General features: G+C 42.0%; 1 protein-coding gene across 1 annotated transcript in view; it reads left to right on the plus strand.

The window, feature by feature from the left end:
• The window catches only part of lgi2a (leucine-rich repeat LGI family, member 2a), a 37,360-nt gene extending 19,048 nt beyond the window's left edge, over nucleotides 1-18,312 (plus strand). The window contains exons 5-8 of the mRNA XM_071333263.1: nucleotides 3,127-3,198; nucleotides 9,356-9,525; nucleotides 11,309-11,473; nucleotides 12,926-18,312. Coding sequence (XP_071189364.1) covers nucleotides 3,127-3,198; nucleotides 9,356-9,525; nucleotides 11,309-11,473; nucleotides 12,926-13,743 — 1,225 coding nt within the window. The 3' untranslated portion in view covers nucleotides 13,744-18,312. The remainder of the gene's footprint in view (nucleotides 1-3,126; nucleotides 3,199-9,355; nucleotides 9,526-11,308; nucleotides 11,474-12,925) is intronic.
• The last annotated feature ends 1,645 nt before the right edge of the window (nucleotides 18,313-19,957 follow it).

Consider the following 19,957-nt stretch of genomic DNA (forward strand, 5'->3'; position numbering starts at 1 on the left):
TCACGCTGCGCCTTGGTCCACTCTGCCTCATTACGACGATCGTCACAGAATTACCCACCAAACTCGGACCAAGCAGCGTGTCAAGCAGCAGCAGGAGCAGCGCATACAGGATTCTTGGACTTGGGAGGAGATACTGGATGGTAAGGGACCTTGGGCACAACCGGGAGAATATCGTGAAGAGCTGGAGGCAGCTAAAGCCGAGAGGAGGCGATATGAGGAGGCAGCACGGAAGCAAGGCTGGAAGCCCGCGAGTAAAACCCAAACATTTCTTGGGGGGGGGGCTACAAGGGTGTGTGGTGAAGTCAGGTAGGAGACCTGCGCCAACTCCCTATGCTTACCGTGGAGTACGGGCAGACACCGTGTTATGCGGAAGAGCGCATGGTGTCTCCTGTACGTGTGCATAGCCCGGTGCGGGTTATTCCACCTCCCCGCACTGGTCGGGCTACGGGGAGCATACAACCAGGTAAGGTTGGGCAGGCTCAGTGCTCAAGGGAGCCAGTACGCCTGCATGGTCCGGTATATCCGGCGCCACCTCCCCGCCCCAGCCCAGTACCACCAGTGCCAACACCACGCACCAGGCTTCCAGTGTGTCTCCAGAGCCCTGTTCCTCCTCCACGCACTCGCCCTATGGTGCGTGTCTCCAGCCCGGTACCACCAGTTCCGGCACCACGCACCAAGCCTCCTGTGCGTCCTGTTGCTGCTCCCCGCACTAGCCTTGAGGTGCGTGTCCTTAGCCCGGTACCTCCAGTTACGGTAGCACGCACCAGGCCTACTGTGCGCCTCAGCCGGCCAGAGTCTGCCGTCTGCCCAGTGCCGCCTGCACTGCCCGTCTGTCCAGAGCCGCCTGCGCTATCTGTCTGCCCAGAGCCGTCAGAGCTGCCCGTCTGTCCCGAGCCGCCAGAGCCGCCCGTCTGTCCCGAGCCGTCTGTCCCGAGCCGTCTGTCCCGAGCAGTCAGAGCCGCCCGTCTGTCCCGAGCCGTCAGAGCCGCCCGTCTGTCCCGAGCCGTCAGAGCCGCCCGTCTGTCCCGAGCCGCTAGAGCCGTCCGCCAGTCAGGAGCGGCCAGAGCCGTCCGCCAGTCAGGAGCGGCCAGAGCCGTCCGCCAGTCAGGAGCGGCCAGAGCCGTCCGCCAGTCAGGAGCGGCCAGAGCCGTCCGCCAGTCAGGAGCGGCCAGAGCCGTCCGCCAGACAGGAGCGGCCAGAGCCGTCCGCCAGACAGGAGCGGCCAGAGCCGTCCGCCAGACAGGAGCGGCCAGAGCCGTCCGCCAGACAGGATCGGCCAGAGCCGTCCGCCAGACAGGATCGGCCAGAGCCGTCCGCCAGACAGGATCGGCCAGAGCCGTCCGCCAGACAGGATCGGCCAGAGCCGTCCGCCAGACAGGATCGGCCAGAGCCGTCCGCCAGCCAGGATCGGCCAGAGCCGTCCGCCAGCCATGACCGGCCAGAGCCGTCCGCCAGCCATGACCGGCCAGAGCCGTCAGCCAGCCATGATCTGCCAGAGCCACCAAAGCAGGTATTAACTATGGTGGAGTGGGGGCCACGTCCCGCACCCGAGCCGCCGCCGTAGGAAGGCCAACCCGGACCCTCCCCTTCTGTGTCAGGTTTTGCGGCCAGAGTCCGCACCTTTGGGGGGGGGGGGTACTGTCACGCCCTGGCCTTAGTTAACTTTGTTTTCTGTAATATTTTGGTTAGGTCAGGGTGTGACGGGGGATGTGTGTGTGTATTTGTCTCGTCTTGGGTGGTTGTATGGTATAGGGGGGTTTAGTAGAGTGTATGGGTTTGTGTTGAGTGTAGGTGTCTAGGTATGTCTATGGTTGCCTGAATGGTTCTCAATCAGAGACAGCTGTCATTCATTGTCTCTGATTGGGAGCCATATTTAAGGCAGCCATAGGCATTAGGTTAATGTGGGTAATTGTCTATGTCTATGTGTAGTGTTTAGTGTCAGCACTATTTGTTTGAATAGCTTCACGGTTGTCTGTTTGTTGTTTTTGTTCGTTTGTTCGTCTTAATAAAAAGAAGATGTCGTTCTATCATGCTGCGCCTTGGTCCACTCTGCCTCATTTCAACGATCGTGACAGGTGGGATGGAGTTTTAGTCTGCCTGGTGATATCACCAGGTGGTAAATAACATCTAGCCAATAACATCTAGTTTTCAGTTTTCCCCTCCCCACTCAGAAATTGCTTGAGGAATTGCTTTTAGCTAAGCTATTTTTGTTTAATTTTGACAATTTTAATTGATAACAATCACAGTAAGGTACTTAATTGTTAACCAGAAATTATTTGATATTGAATAAAAAAATAAATGTCTGCATTGGACCTTTAAGACCAACCAGCACGTCTTAGTGGTAATACAGTTTTTTTATGTCAATGATTTTGTCAGTGGGTGGGGCAGAGTAGTATATTATAGCCTAATCGGTAGTTTATCACCAATGCTCTTTTAAAAGATCACCTTAGGGAGCAGCAAAACAGCGGACATCCCTCTTTTCTTTTTATATTGGATATTCTTTTTGGTCAGCTCCTGTGAAAAGTTTGGATAAGCATCATGTGCATTATACCCTCTACTTTCTATAGCCTACAATGCTATTATGCCAATACAGTCTGTAAAATTGTGGAGATTCGACCGTTGTCCATGTTGCTGAATTCTCCGCTATTGCCAATATTTTTGTTTGTTTGTTTACTCTTTCTTCGGATGACAAAGTTTGGCATAACAACAACAAATGTAGGCTAATCTTATTAAAATGCTTGGCTTACACATGCAATGTAATTTACTATGGTGTAGTGCAAATGCGATGTGTAGACTGATAGACTTCCATGTTGAAGCTTAACAAAAATGTGAACTGCAAACATTTCTGTAGAAAAATGGATGGATACCTATTGTTGTTAGTACTGCTGCACTGGACATTGCGTTTGGAAATAGAGCTGTTAAAGTGTGTGAAAACACAGACTACTACTGAATTATTATTTTTTTTATGTATGAACATACAATATTGCTATGTGAAATATATATTTTACAATCATTGTGGGTATATTTTTTTCTGTAAAATCTTGCCCTTTGGCCCTCTGTATTTCCATGATGACTAATTGACAGGAATATCTGCTGAATTAATCTGACAATGCTGTTTTCCCTCAGGTCTTTGGCAAACAATAAATTAAAAGCGTTACCCAGGGATTCCTTCATCGACCTGGACTCATTGATAGAGCTGTGAGTTGTTATGCATGTGCATTCAATGTGTAGTGATTCTTTCTTTAACTGTATAAAACATGTATGATTACTTTCAGGATGACTTCAACAAAGGCAGTTTTCAAAGAAAGACTTGAAGGACAAGTTCTTATTTTTCAACCAAATCTCAATTTTTTATGTAAATGGCATGTTATAGAAGAGTTCAGACACTTTTTGGGCGATTTTAGTTGGTTATTAGAAACTGTTTTGAGAAACTTGTTCTGCAATTCCAGGGTAGGAATGAAATATGTCATTTTACACTCTCTGTATAGTGATGCAGGTCTTTAGATGTTGTAAAAAAAAGTTGACAACGTTATATTTCATTGTGTTCGACTCGAGCAATACTTTTCTGGCTAGCCAGCGCATGCGCACTCTTCTTTAACATGCCATTTACATAAGAAATAATAATTTGGTTGAAAAAAGATGAACTTGTCTTTTAAATGTTTTCTTTAATGCTGAGCACAGCTCCCAGACTGTCTGCAAATGAACAGCAATGGCAAACATTGCATGTGTTGCAGCTGTATTATACATACTGAATTGCTCATTTCTCTGGTTAATTTAACCTATCCTAATATTCATGCAGGGAAAGTAATCTAAAAGTCATTATTTTGAGTAATCCGATGGATTACATTACTGATGACAATTTTAAACAGGTAATCTGATCTATAATGTAATACAAACCATCAAAATCACAATTGGAAAAATGTTCATCAGCATAACACTGAAAGTAATTTTGTGTTTCTCCTAAAGGTAACACATACAATGAGTTTATTTGGATGAGTTCTTGAAAGAAACATGTTCTCGTAAGGATGAGTTGGAGGAGGAAATGAAGAAGGATTCTTACACCCCTAACCACTATTTGAATGCCATTCTTACTCTAGAGAAGGTCAGAAAGGTTGAGCGGTCTAAACCAAAGAAAGCCACAGGAATTGATGACTTATCTAATTCAGTTATGAAATCACCTAAATTGTTGCGAACACTTTTTGGACTTCCAGGCTTGTTTTGAGAAATGCATTATTCCATCTGTATCGTAAAAATCTACAATCAAGCCTATTCCAAAATTCTTTAAAAAATGACCCTAAAATCCCATTGAACTACAGAGGGATTACTCTCATTAGCACTGTATATAAATTGTATTCCTTCATTCTAAATACAAGGCTCTCCCACTAACTAGAACTGTCTGGTCAGCTTGCTGATGAATAGAATGGCTTTAGGAAAGTCAGAGCCTGTATAGACCACGTACATGTACACTGAGTATACAAACATTAACTCAATTAACGCAACTCAATATTAGGAAGGTATTCCTAATGTTTGGTATACTCTGTGTATACAGTATACTGTCTCTAAAGTAATCCGAATGATAGAATGATAGAGAGAAAACCAACTTTTGCCTGTTTTATTGATTTTCAGAAGGATTTCGATTTGGTTAATAGAAATCTTGCTTTTAGACAAAAATGGGAATTGATGTAAGGTTCTATGATGCAATTAAAGCCCTGTGTAGATGTCCAGTTGCCTGTGTACAGGTAAATGAACAGAGGACTGGATGGTTTCCCGCTCTGTTTGGGCTCAAACAAGGTGAGGTGCTCTCCCCAACGTTATTTGTCCTTTTTGAAAACAACTTGGCCCATCAAATCAAACATGAACATTTAGGAGTTAAACTAAATGACACGACTCGGGACACAGATTATATTGTCCTTGCAATCTCTGGTGTACGAAGTGGAGATAATGATCAAACAAGATAATACCCATATAATGCACTTCAGAAAAAAGTCTACAATAAGAAGTAATCATTACTTTTATTTTGGAGCAATATGCCTAAAGTACACTTGCTCATATAAATACCTTGGTTTCCTTTTTGATGAATACATGACATTTGAGAGGTGTATAAAGTCCATATCTGATTCTGCAGGTAGAGCGTTGGGGTCCATTGGTAGTAAATTGGAAATTTGTAAAGACCTTGGCTATTGTACATATTCACAAGTCTATAATTCATGTGTGTGTACTATATTGAACCATGCTGCTGAAATCTGGGGTTGTAAAGTAGCCAAAACAGCCAACTATATTGAAAACAGAGCCATAAGATGCTTCCTTGGAGTGCATAAGCCTTCCTATTCAAGGAGACATGGGATGGGAGCCCAATGAAATAAGACAGAGGGGTGAAATTATTAGGTTATGGAACCGTTTTATCGATATGCCTGAGGACAGAGTAACAAAAAAGGGTTTTCAACTGGGATATAACACACAATTACCCTTGGACAAAGGAACTCAATTACATATGTAAGGAAGCTGATCTACAACACATATTTAGAAACAAGTTACGATGCAATGTCATCCTGATCAAACACAAGTTAACCCTTAGCTACAAAGAAAAATGATCAACTGTTACAGTTGAAGTCGGAAGTTTACATACACTTAGGTTGGAGTCATTAAAACTCATTTTTCAACCACTCCACAAATTTCTTGTTCACAAACTATAGTTTTGGCAAGTCGGTTAGGACATCTATTTTGTTCATGACACAAGTAATTTTTCCAACAATTGTTTACAGACAGATTATTTCACTTATAATTCACTGTATCACAATTCTAGTGGGTCAAAAGTTTACATACACTAAGTTGACTGTGCCTTTAAACAGCTTGGAAAATTCCAAAAAATTATGTCATGGCTTTAGTAGCTTCTGATAGGCTAATTGACATCATTTGAGTCAATTGGAGGTGTACCTGTGGATGTATTTCAAGGCCTTCCTTCAAACTCAGTGCCTCTTTGCTTGACATCATGGGAAAATCTAAAGAAATAAGCCAAGACCTCAGAACATTTTTTGTAGATCTCCACAAGTCTGGTTCATCCTTGAGAACTATTTCCATATGCCTGAAGGTACCACGTTCATCTGTACAAACAATAGTATGCAAGTATTAACACCATGGGGCCATGCAGCCGTCATACCGCTCAGGAAGGAGACGCGTTCTGTCTCCTAGAGAAGAACGTATTTTGGTGCGAAAAGTGCAAATCAATCCCAGAACAACAGCAAAGGACCTTGTAAAGATGCTGGAGGAAACAGGTACAGAAGTATCTATATCCACAGTAAAACGAGTCCTATATCGACATAACCTGAAAGGCCGCTCAGCAAGGTAGAAGCCACTACTCAAAACCGCCATAAAAAAGCCAGACTACGGTTTGCAACTGCGTAGTACATTTTGGAGAAATCGTACTATTTGGAGAAATGTCCTCTGGTCTGATGAAACAAAAACTGTTTGGACATAATGACCATCATTATGTTTGGAGGAAAAATGGGGAGGCTTGCAAGCCGAAGAACACCATCCCAGCCGTGAAGCACGGGGGTGGCATCATCATGTTGTGGGGGTGCTTTGCTGCAGGAGGGGCTGGTGCACTTCACAAAATAGATGGCATCATGAGGGAGGAAAATTATGTGGATATATTGAAGCGACATCTCAAGACATCAGTCAAGAAGTTAAAGATTGGTCTCAAATGGGTTTTCCAAATGGACAATGACCCCAAGCATACTTCCAATGTTGTGTCAAAATGGCTTAAGGACAACAAAGTCAAGGTATTGGAGTGGCCATCACAAAGCCCTGACCTCAATCCTATCGAACATTTGTGGGCAGAACTGAAAAAGCGTGTGCGAGCAAGGAGGCCTTTAAACCTGACTCAGTTACACCAGCTCTGTCAGGAGGAATGGGACAAAATTCATCCAACTTATTGTGAGAAGCTTGTGGAAGGCTACCCAAAACGTTTTACCCAAGTGTTAAACAATTTAAAGGCAATGCTACCAAATACTAATTGAGTGTATGTCAACTTCTGACCCACTGGGAATGTGATGAAAGAAATAAAAGCTGAAATAAATAATTCTCTCTACTATTATTCTGACATTTCACATTCTTAAAATAAAGTGGTGACCTAACTGACCTAAGACAGGGAATTTTTACTAGGATTAAATGTCAGGAATTGTGAAAAACTGAGTTTAAATGTATTTGGCTAAGGTGTTTGTAAACTTCTGACTTCAACTGTATGTTTGTATGTACATAAACCAGTCAAAAGTTTGGACTCACCTACTCATTCAAGGGTTTTTCTTTATTTTTACTATTTTCTACATTGCAGAATAATAGTGAAGACATCAAAACTATGAAAAAACACATATGGAATCATGTAGTAACAAAAAAAAGCATTAAACAAATCAAAATATATTTTAGATTTTAGATTCTTCAAAGTAGCCACCCTTTGCCTTTATGACAGCTTTGCACACTCTTGGCATTATCTCACCCAGATTCACCTGGAATGCTTTTCCAAGAGTCTTGAAGGCTTCCCACATATGATGAGCACTTATTGGCTGCTTTTCCTTCACTCTTCCTTCACTTCACTCTTCAACTCATCCCAAACCATCTTAATTGGATTGAGGTCGGGTGATTGTGGAGGCCAGTTCATCTGATGCAGGACTCCATCACTCTCCTTCCTTGTCAAATAGCCCTTACACAGCCTGGAAGTGTGCTGGGTCATTATCCTGTTAAAAAACAAATGATAGTCCCACTAAGCCAAACCAGATGGGATGGCGTATCGCTGCAGAATGCTGTGGTAGCCATGCTCATTAAGTGTGCCTTGATTTCTAAATAAATCAATCATCAACAGTGTAACCAGCAAAGCACCCCCATACCATCACACTTCCTCCTCCATGCTTCATGGTGGGAACCACACACACGGCGATCATCCGTTCACCTACTCTGCGTCTCAAAAAGGCACGGCTGTTGGAACCAAAAATCTCAAATTTAGCGCCATGATGTACACCTCTTTGTACACTCATCAGACCAAAGGATAGATTTCCAGTGGTCTCATGTCCATTGCTCGTGTTTCTTGGCCAAAGCAAGTCTCTACTTATTATTGGTGTCCTTTAGTAGTGGTTTCTTTGCAGCAATTTGACCATGAAGGCCCGATTCACCCAGTCTCCTCTGAACAGTTGATGTTGAGATGTGTCTGTTACTTGAACTCTGAAGCATTTATTTGGGCTGCAATTTCTGAGGCTGGTAACTCTAATGAACTTTTCCTCTGTAACTCTGGGTCTTCATTTCCTGTTGTGGGCCTCATGAGAGCCAGTTTCATCATAGCGCTTGATGGTTTTTGCAATTACACTTGAAGAAACATTAAAAGTTCTTGACATTTTCCAGATTGACTGACCTTCATGTCTTAAAGTAATGATGGACTGTCGTTTCTCTTTGCTCATTTGAGCTGTTCTTGCCATAATATGGACTTGGTATTTTACCAAATAGGGCTATCTTCTGTATACCTCTCCTACCTTGTCAAACACAACTGATTAGCTCAAACACATTGACGAAATAAATTCCACAAATTAACAAAACACACCTGTTAATTGAAATGCATTCCAAGTGACTACCTCATGAAGCTGGTTGAGAGAATGTCAAGTGTGCAAAGCTATCATCGAGTCAAAGGTTGGCTACTTTGAAGAATCTCAAATATAAAATATATTTTTATTTGTTTGGTAACTACCTTGTTTGGTAACTACCTGATTCCATATGTGTTATTTCATAGTTTAGAAAAGTTCATAGTTTAGAAAATAGTAAAAATAAAGAAAAACCCTGGAATGAGTAGGTATGTCCAAACTTTTCACTGGTACTGTATGTGCATTTATAATTATCATCATTTTATTTGGATACAGCCAATAAAGTGTCTTATAAGCCCATGTGGGCTGGGAATCAGAAAGATGCATGACATTAATGTAAAATCAATCAAATCATACAATGAAAATAATAACAGACCCTTTAGTGACACCTAATTTGACACTAGTTAAGGGGGAGGAGTCATCATCTAATAGCACGAATTGGAGTCTGTCGAACAAGTAAGAGCGAAAGCAAGAGAGCGCCCGACCTCGAAGACCTACATTTGTCTCTAGGTGACTGAGAAGAATATGATGGTCAACAGTATCACATGCTGCACTTAGAGCGAGACGCATGAGTACAGAGAGAGATGTTCATTTGAATGTTTTATAAGTGCGGGTTCAGTGCTATGGCGACTGATAGGTTTCATTGACAGAATTGGAGTTTAGAAAATCTGTAAACTGCTGGGCTAGGGTATGGTTATGCTGTGACTGATATCTGGTTGTCTGTCCTTGCAAAGTGACCTGCGAGGAAATGCCTTTGAGTGTGACTGCCGTGCGAAGTGGCTGATGATATGGCTGAAGAGCACCAATGCCACGGTTTCCGATGTCATTTGTGCCGGACCCAAGGACATGAAGGACAAGCGGCTGAATGACATGGCCAGCCTGCACAATGAATGCATCTCCACTGGTGAGGGAGCTGACTAATTACCAGTGGTAGAAAAAGTATCCAATTGTCATACTTGAGTAAAAGTAAAGATACCTTAATAGAAAATTGCTTATATTAAGCAAACCAAACGGCACCATTTTAATATATATTTTTATTTACAGATAGGCAGGGGCATATTCCAACACGTGTGTTTAATGAATCCGCCAGATCAGAGGCAGTAGGGATGACCAGAGATGTTCTCTTGATAAGTGTGTGAATTGGACCATTTTCCTGTCCCACTAAGCATTGAAAAGGACCATTTTCCTGTCCCGCTAAGCATTGAAAATGTAACGTGTACTTCTGGGTGTCAGGGAAAATGTATGGAGTAAAAAGTACATAATTTTCTTTAGGAATGTAGTGAAGTAAAAGTTGTTAAAAATATAAATGGTAAAGTACAGATACCACAAAAAAACGACTTAAGTATTACTTTAAAGAATTTTTACTTAAGTACTTTACACCACTGCTAATTGCCATGGTCTTACTTGAGCCCTACATCATAAGGCCTACTTAACATAAACTCATTACAATGATAGTATAATTTATAAGAGTTGCCATAAACTATGAGAAGCATATTATGCATAACCATAGTAGCACTTTGGAGGTTATGAGGAAATTCTCATCAGTTTACCTGACAAGACATTACCGTTTTGTTTTTATGTGCAATTTACTTTTATTGTTGCCTGACGACTGCATTTTTAATATAGCTGTTCTATCGATCGCTACATACAGGACATTGTCTGAATCTGCCATCCTAGAAGTCGTTTGTGTGACTTCAAAATGAGGGCCGTTCTACAAAACAAATTCATCAGTGATTGGATCGTCTCTAACAAATCTATCCAATCAGAGTATCAAAGTTGATAACATCATCGTGTAGGACCAACCCATCGGTTTCTGGGACCAATCAGAACAGTCAGAATGTGTTTACCTTCCAGAAGTTGTCTAGGATAGAGATAAATCGCGACTTATCATGGGCATGGCGTGGCGTTTGGCCGGACCGATGTGGATGGGTAGCCAGGCAACTTTTACTGTACTTTTCGCAAGCATTTGGCAATAACAGAATTTGGAACTACTCAGGATACATTCAGTAACATAACAAGAATATTAATGAACTCTTTAGGGATTGATACAACACACGACTTAAAAGGTTTGAGTGAGAGGTCTAACTGGTGTCTCCAAATGGCCACAACTTCCAAAGTGTGCACGGTTCCTAATTCCTTTCAATACACTTTAATGATTTACGGAAAGAGCCTATTTGGTGCTTTCTTTAGCTCTCCTGGCTGTACCTTGGAGCAACTGAAGCAACACCACTTGTGGTTTTTGTATAGATCGCACCCATGCGTCCTCAACATCTCACAATTACTGTTGTTGTCTACACTTAATCTCTCGTGGACAGATCTACATAAACATAACTGGTACCGTAGAATCTGTCATAAAGGAATGGGATGCATAGGATAACGAGCAGCAGTTGATCCAGTGTTTGGGTTTTTCATCACTGGTTATTTGGACAAATCACAATTTTGCCGGTGTTAGCATCTTTCAAATTTCAGAAGGGGAGGGGACATTCAGCCCGTAACTTGCAAAGAGAGAGGGTGTAGCTCCTCATTCCGGTTCCGCTTCTCATACTCGCATCTCTTAACACGTGTGGACCCAGAACTTAATTGAGCAGCTAACCAATTACGTGAAACTTTAGTTCAAGATCAGTTTACACTACACAACAGTTTTTATTACAAATCATACTAATGCTAAGATTGCCCACTCTCCACAGATTTTATTCACCATCAGTCGGTGCCATCAGAGTCTCTGTCTGTGGACACATTCTCTTATAAAAATGACGTCTATGTGGCCATCGCTGCACCCAACACAGAGAGTTGTATGGTTTTACAGTGGGACCACATTGAGATGAACTTCAGGACTTATGACAATATCACAGGTATTTGGTAACATGACATCTTATGTCACTGAGGCTGACATATTCCTCTCTCAAACACACTTGTTGTGGGCAAGCGCACAGTAACATTTCAAATAGACCGGATGAGTGAAATTATTATTTGCAGCACGATTTATGTTTTAACTTATTTTTTCAATGGGAAGGATGTTTAATTTAACCAGAGTGTTAGTATACATGCAGATACCTGCTAACACTGTACACACAAAGCTTTAGCGAGCTCCAGTATCATATTTCCCTTTTTTTTAATTACAGTGTGTTTACTGATAACGTGTGTGTTGGCGAGAGGAAAATGCCGCCCTGAATGTCAAGTGACAAAATCACTGCTTAAATATTGGTGAGTATTTATATGGGGATGAGGTAGTTGGGTGGGCTATTTACAGATGGGCTGTGTACAGGTGCAGTGATCGGTAAGCTGCTCCGACAGCTGATGCTTAAAGTTAGTGAGGGAGATGTAAGTCTCCAGCTTATTTTTGCAGTTTGTTCCAGTCATTGGCAGTAGATAACTGTAAGGAAAGGTGGCCAAAAGTGGAGTTGGCTTTAGGGATGACCAGTGAAATATACCTGCTGGAGCACGTGCTACGGGTGGGTGTTGCTATGGTGACCAGTGAGTTGAGATAAGGCAGGGCTTTACCTAGCAAAGTCGTATAGATGACCTGGAGCCAGTGGGTTTGGCGACGAATATGAAGCGAGGGCCAACCAACGAGAGCATACAGGCCGCAGTGGTGGGTAGTATATGGGGCTTTGGTGACAAAACGGATGGCACTGTGATAGACTACATCCAATTTGCTGAGTAGAGTGTTGGAGGCTATTTTGTAGATGACATCGCCAAAGTCAAGGATCGGTAGGATAGTCAGTTTTACGAGGGTATGTTTAACAGCATGAGTGAAGGAGGCTTTGTTGCGATTTAATTTTGGATTGGAAATGCTTAATGTGAGTCTGGAAGGAGAGTTTACAGTCTAACCAGACACCTAGGTATTTGTAGTTGTCCACATATTCTAAGTCAGAACCGTCCAGAGTAGTGATGCTAGTCGGACGGGCGGGTGCGGGCAGTGATCGGTTGAAGAGCATGCATTTAGTTTTACTAGCATTTAAGAGCAGTTGGAGGCCACGGAAGGAGTGTTGTATTGCATTGAAGCTCATCTGGAGGTTTGTTAACACAGTGTCCAAAGAAGGGCCAGAAGTATACAGAATGGTGTTGTCTGCGTAGAGGTGGATCAGAGAAGCACCAGCGACATCATTGATATATACAGAGAACATATACATAGAACATAAATCATATACATATACAGAGAACATAAATTGTGCTGCATTTTGTGGTTTATATCTAGTGCTGTTTCTCTTCCTTATTCTTAATAAATATATTTCCAGTATTTTAAAGCCAAAAAACTATCATTTGAATTTCTAAATGTGTCTATTCTGTGTCTCAAATCTCAGGCCAGTCAATCGTTGGGTGCAAATCGGTCATCATCCAGAACCAGGTCTTTGTCATAGTGGCCCAGCTCTTTGGTGGTTCTCACATATACAAGTTTGATGAAGACCAGAGCAGGTTCAGCAAGTTTCAGGATATCGAGGTATCCAAGATCTCCAAGCCCAACGACATTGAAGCCTTCCAGATTGCTGGCGAGTGGTTCTTTGTGATTGCCGATAGCTCAAAGGCGGGGCTCTCCACTCTCTACAAGTGGAACGACAAGGGCTTCTACTCCTATCAGTCCCTGCATGAGTGGTTCCGTGACACTGATGCTGAGTTTGTGGATCTGGATGGCAAGTCCCACCTCATCTTGGCCAGCCGCTCCCAGGTGCCTGTAATCTACCAGTGGAGCAGAAATGCCCAGACGTTTGCCCTGCAGGGAGAGATCCCCAACATGGAGGATGTGGTGGCCGTCAAGACCTTCCGAGTCAAGGAGGACCTCTACCTGGCCATGACGCGCTATATAGGTGACTCTAAGGTACTTCGCTGGAGTGGCAAACAGTTTATGGAGATCCAATCCCTGCCCTCACGAGGTGCTATGATTCTCCAGCCATTCTCCTTCAAAGAGCGCCACTATCTGGCCCTGGGCAGCGACTATACCTTCTCACAGATCTACCTGTGGGACGCTGATAAGAAACTCTTTGAGCGCTTCAAAGAGGTGTACATCATGGCGCCACGCTCCTTTACCGTGGTATCCACCGACCGCCGGGACTTCATTTTCTCCTCCAGCTTCAAGGGCAATACGCAGATCTTTGAGCATATCATCATCGACTTGAGCTTATGAGATAGCCAGGGCTTCAGCCCCTGCATCTTATGTCTTCCATTATAAACGTTGACATTTTTGTGGGGGAAAGGAGGGAGAAGGGGCCAAGAGAGGGAGAGGTAACTCAAGCAGCATTATCAAATATTTTTTCCTATTAAGCACCTCTTGTGTTTGTATACCATTTTTAAATCTGTCATGTCCCTACTGTTCTATTGACTTTTATACGCACAGGTAATCTCGGTTAACCCAGAACTAAAATCTCAAGTCATTTGGTCACCTCGGTGATTAAGTTGTGGATCTATACGTGGTAGTTCCGGTTTGCAAAGTCTTTCAAAAGGTAACTCTCAGCCAACTCCTTTCCTTTTCCACAATGTACATTGCCTTATCAGCACAGGCATTTTAGTGTTTTGTTTGTCCTGCTGCTGCGCCACCTAGCTATGAACAGTGATCACTCCCAACTGCTTTGTACATACAGGGAAAAGTCGCAGCAGCACAAACCTTTAATAACAATATTATGTGACACAGAACCCGTGTGACACAGAACCAGAACTCTAAAACAATCATTAGCAGAACACATGTATGTTTGTATTTTGTTTATATCGTTCATATAAGCAGTTTCACAAATATTTGGGGATTTCGTTGCTCAGATTTGTTCTTTATTACACATAAATGTACAATTACTCAAGTTCCTAAACAAGTCCTTGCTGCAGAGTACAACTAGATATGTGTGTATTGATTGACTAAGGGCTATATTCAATCAGATCTGCTTTAGCCAACAACCGTATTTTTGGGGCTGTGTCAGAGGTGGAAATGCGTTAGAGCTGTCAAATCCACAAGCAGCACATGGCATTATACTGTACCTAAAGCAGACATTGCCATTGGCTGCATGGAGTCACATTACGAGAAATCCCATGCAGCCTTGATTACAAGTTCAAACCCTGGAATGTGAGATGTAATCTAGAGCTCAATTAGGCTGATAGACATTTTTTCGTTTTAATGATTTCATTTTGAGCATCATTATTTCTACATTGTATATATAGCCTACACTTTCTCGTTCTGAACTTCTAACGCAAGTAGGATGGTTGTGGCTTCGTAACAATGATCTGCTTATCTGCTCACCGATTTGACAGCTACAATGCAGTTACACCTCCGACACCTACAAAACATCAGTAATGCGGGTTTTGGCTATTGCCGGTTAACTCTTGATCTGATTGAGTCTTGGCCTAAGGCATCATCATAGATATTGACTATGCTAGTTTGATTATTAAAAACATTGACCAAATAAGTCAACATTAATGCTCTACAGATGTATTCTTTTGAACAATAATGATACATATTAACACATACTTGACAGAAAGTATGATCGCATTCTCCCTCCATATTGCACAGCTTGTGCTTTGCTGGTCAGTCTCATGTACTAACTCATTGTTATCAACTCTGTGAAATTGTCTTAAGTGGATCAAGCTCTGCCTCAAAACAGCAAAGTTAGAGTTAGTGATCAGAGTTCAAATGAAAATGTATCATTTGTTTTGAAGAGAACACAGACACAATAATTGTATTGTAGTTGTTTTTACATACATTTCCCGGCCTCAAATGTAACATTAGCATAGTATATAATTTTACTGGTAGCGTATTTAACCACCATATGCCAATATTTGAGCCATACCTCCAACAATTCCTCTTCTAAAGAAACACATGTGTATGCTGCGGGGAACTGTCCACTGTAAACTCCTGTCTTGAGGACTAGTAAAAATGGCTTTTCATAGAAACAAATATACAGTGGGGAGAACAAGTATTTGATACACTGCCGATTTTGCAGGTTTTCCTACTTACAAAGCATGTAGAGGTCTGTCATTTTTATCATAGGTACACTTCAACTGTGAGAGACGGAATCTAAAACAAAAATCCAGAAAATCACATTGTATGATTTTTAAATAATTAATTTGCATTTTATTGCATGACATAAGTATTTGATCACCTACCAACCAGTAAGAATTCCGGCTCTCACAGACCTGTTAGTTTTTCTTTAAGAAGCCCTCCTGTTCTCCACTCATTACCTGTATTAACTGCACCTGTTTGAACTCGTTACCTGTATAAAAGACACCTGTCCACACACTCAATCAAACAGATTCCAACCTCTCCACAATGGCCAAGACCAGAGAGCTGTGTAAGGACATCAGGGATAAAATTGTAGACCTGCACAAGGCTGGGATGGGCTACAGGACAATAGGCAAGCAGCTTGGTGAGAAGGAAACAACTGTTGGCGCAATTATTAGAAAATGGAAGAAGTTCAAGATGACGGTCAATCACCCTCGGTCTGGGGCTCCATGCAAGATTTCACCTCGTGGGGCATCAATGATCATGAGGAAGGTGAGGGATCAGCCCAGAACTACACGGCAGGACCTGGTCAATGACCTGAAGAGAGCTGGGACCACAGTCTCAAAGAAAACCATTAGTAACACACTACGCCGTCATGGATTAAAATCCTGCAGCGCACGCAAGGTCCCCCTGCTTAAGCCAGTGCATGTCCAGGCCCGTCTGAAGTTTGCCAATGACCATCTGGATGATCCAGAGGAGGAATGGGAGAAGGTCATGTGGTCTGATGAGACAAAAATAGAGCTTTTTGGTCTAACTCCACTCGCCGTGTTTGGAGGAAGAAGAAGTATGAGTACAACCCCAAGAACACCATCCCAACCGTGAAGCATGGAGGTGGAAACATCATTCTTTGGGGATGCTTTTCTGCAAAGGGGACAGGACGACTGCACCGTATTGAGGGGAGGATGGATGGGGCCATGTATCGCGAGATCTTGGCCAACAACCTCCTTCCCTCAGTAAGAGCATTGAAGATGGGTCGTGGCTGGGTCTTCCAGCATGACAACGACACGAAGCACACAGCCATGGCAACTAAGGAGTGGCTCCGTAAGAAGCATCTCAAGGTCCTGGAGTGGCCTAGCCAGTCTCCAGACCTGAACCCAATAGAAAATCTTTGGAGGGAGCTGAAAGTCCGTATTGCCCAGCGACAGCCCCGAAACCTGAAGGATCTGGAGAAGATCTGTAGGGAGGAGTGGGCCAAAATCCCTGCTGCAGTGTGTGCAAACCTAGTCAAGAACTACAGGAAACGTATGATCTCTGTAATTGCAAACAAAGGTTTCTGTACCAAATATTAAGTTCTGCTTTTCTGATGTATCAAATACTTATGTCATGCAATAAAATGCAAATTAATTACTTAAAAATCATACAATGTGATTTTCTGGATTTTTGTTTTAGATTCCGTCTCTCATAGTTGAAGTGTACCTATGATAAAAATTACAGACCTCTACATGCTTTGTAAGTAGGAAAACCTGCAAAATCGGCAGTGTATCAAATACTTGTTCTCCCCACTGTATGTATGTTCTCTGCATGTTGATAAATGAGGCCGACTAAGAGTATGAGTCTACTTTAGACTATAGGCTGCTAGAGGAAATTCCTGCACAGTCTGCAGGCTCCCAATGATAATTTTTTTCACTCGCAGGCTGAAATATCCAGTATACAACTAGGCATAACCAGCTAGCATTAGTATGGTGGCTATGTGTGACATGTTTGCCTATGGGAAATCCTAACAGCTGCTTAAGTTGTTAGCTGAGTGTTAAACCAGACTTGTTCCTCTACATTAGCCACTAATATGCTACATTGTAAGCATGGCCTCAATGAGTTCAGACAAGTTCATGTACTGCATGCAGGCATTATTGATAGGGTTGAGTAATTATTTTAGCAAAACACTGACCCTTCCAGCGTCACAACTCTGTAAATAACTAGATGTCTGCCTATTAGACAATGGCATGTTTTATGCTTTTTATAGATTTAGTCAACCTATAACCTGCATATAGTCAAAAGACCAGGCCAAATTAATTAGAAGTTCAACAGTCACCGACAGAGATTTAGCATTGTAAAGTATTTTTTTGCGTGATTTCCCACAGCAATTGTTTATGCCTAACGTTTTGATCTGTGATGTTCTTGCATGAACAGATGACTTGTGTAGGTAAATTATAATGATTAGATAGTAAATTAAAAAGTTGTACAGAATAATGCTGCCAATATTTTAACCAAAACTAGAAGGCATGAACACATCACTCCAATGTTATCCTAATTTCACTGGCTGCTTGTAAAGTATCAGTCTAATTTTCAGATTTTACTCTTAACTTTTAAATCATTGCACGGCCTTGCTCAGTCTTATCTGACATGCTCGTTCCATATAACCCAGGGAGAAAGCTCCGCTCCCAAGGTGGCCTGTTGACGATACCTAGGTGTAGAACCAAGGTCGGGAGCGGCGCATTCTCTATCAGAGACCCATAGCTATGGAGCGACTTACCCTATTAGGTAAGAGGGACAGAGACAATTGAGGTTTTTAAAATCACACTTGAAAACCCACCTTTTTACTTTGCCTTTAAAATATGATTTTGTTGTTATTTTAACATCCTTTTTTGCTTCATTTTCTTTTCTTAATCTTTTATTGCCTCCTGTTTTAAAAAATCTCTTACCTCTTATTGTTTTTACTGTAATATGTGTTGTGATTTTAAATGCACTTTAAATAAAGTTTGATTTGATAAACGATGTTACTCTACAATGTATTCAACTTTCTTGACTGACACATGATCACAGAAAATTCAAAGCTGAGCAATGGGGGGTGACATGGGACTGACAGGTATTGGTAAAAAACATACCAAACATCGGTTTATTATTTGCCGTAATATTCATACGCTGACGACCTGGAAATTTCTAGCACATGCTTAATAACAAGGTAAAGCCCACACAATTGACAGCTCATTATTCTCAGAAGACTAGCTGGTCCGGACAGCTTCTTCCTGTTTCATGATTGGTTAGTTTCGAAAGTAGTTTATGCTGGGTACAAAAAATAAACTAATGAAATAAAAAAAGCTACAGGGGATACAAATGAAAGTGATATTTGAGAGACCTCAATTATCACTTTTAGTTTGTGAGTGTGTGATATAGGGGTATAGAAAAGTTTATTTCGACATTTATAAAGAAAAACGTATAACCAATAGCAGCTATGGTGACACTGCCATGTTGATCTGAGCTTTGCTGTTGGAAAACCACTACAGTGTCCGACTTCCAGCTGTCGCAGATGTACCTCCCCCAATCTCCCTCGTCAACTTTCGTCTACAGTTAGCTTCGTTAACCTTACTACTCAAACACACCCACTGGCTCCCAATCGACAAGGATGCTGCCTTCAAAATGGGCGTATTCCAATCCTAAGGTACCTTAAAGAACCACAACAGTGAAAATAACCTTTTTCAGCTGAAAGACGATGCCCAGAGCTTACTCGTGATGTTGCACAACAATTTAAGTTAATAAGTTCGCGAGTTGCGACTGAGCTGAGCCAAACAGCCTTTCGAAGTCCACTTGGGTGCCTGAGCCATGGAGCAAATAAAAATAGGGGGTGCAAACGTGTTTTTACACGTCCACTTTTTAACCAGATACAGTATTCATCCCCCTTAGATTTCTTCACATTTTGTCAGGATCTTTATAGGACAATGTCAGGACTTTCATTTTACTAGTCCTTAGGATGTTGCATGATGGCTGCTTGGGAACGTTCTCTGGGGGACGTTTGGTAGTTCCTTTGGTAGATCCATCCAGGATGTTACTGAGGACCATGTTAGGACCATGTCAGGATTTTTTTAGGACGTTCTCAAGACTTTCATTTTACTAGTCCTTAGGATGTTATGTGATGGCCGCAAGGGAACGTTCTCTGGAGGACATTTGTCTAGTTCCCTGTAAATTACCAGGACATCACTGAGGACCATGTCAGGACCTTTTTAGGATGTTCTCAGGTTTTTTATTTTACTAGTTATTAGGACATTGTGTGATGGTCCCAAGGAAAAGTTATTTCTGGGACCTTTGTCTAGTTCCCTGTAAGTTACCATGATGTCATTGAGGACCATCTTAGGACGTTTGTAAGATGTTCTCAAGACATTTGCTTTACCAGTCGTCAGGACATCACGTGATGGTCCCAGCTGTCCCAAACCCTTATAAGAAAGGCCGAGTGGGTAATTTGTTAAATATATACTATATATACATTTTTATTGGCCAAGTTTGTATTTGTTTTGTAATTTTTTATTGGGGGGGGGGTACATTATCCATTTCTATGTATACGTTTATAAAATATGTACCTGTAGGCTGCCACTCAAAAGAAAAACAACAGTATGAAATACTTAGAGTTTAAGTAATAATAAATGTA

The sequence above is a fragment of the Salvelinus alpinus genome, chromosome 11 (assembly GCF_045679555.1).
Source record: "Salvelinus alpinus chromosome 11, SLU_Salpinus.1, whole genome shotgun sequence".
NCBI lineage: Eukaryota > Metazoa > Chordata > Actinopteri > Salmoniformes > Salmonidae > Salvelinus > Salvelinus alpinus.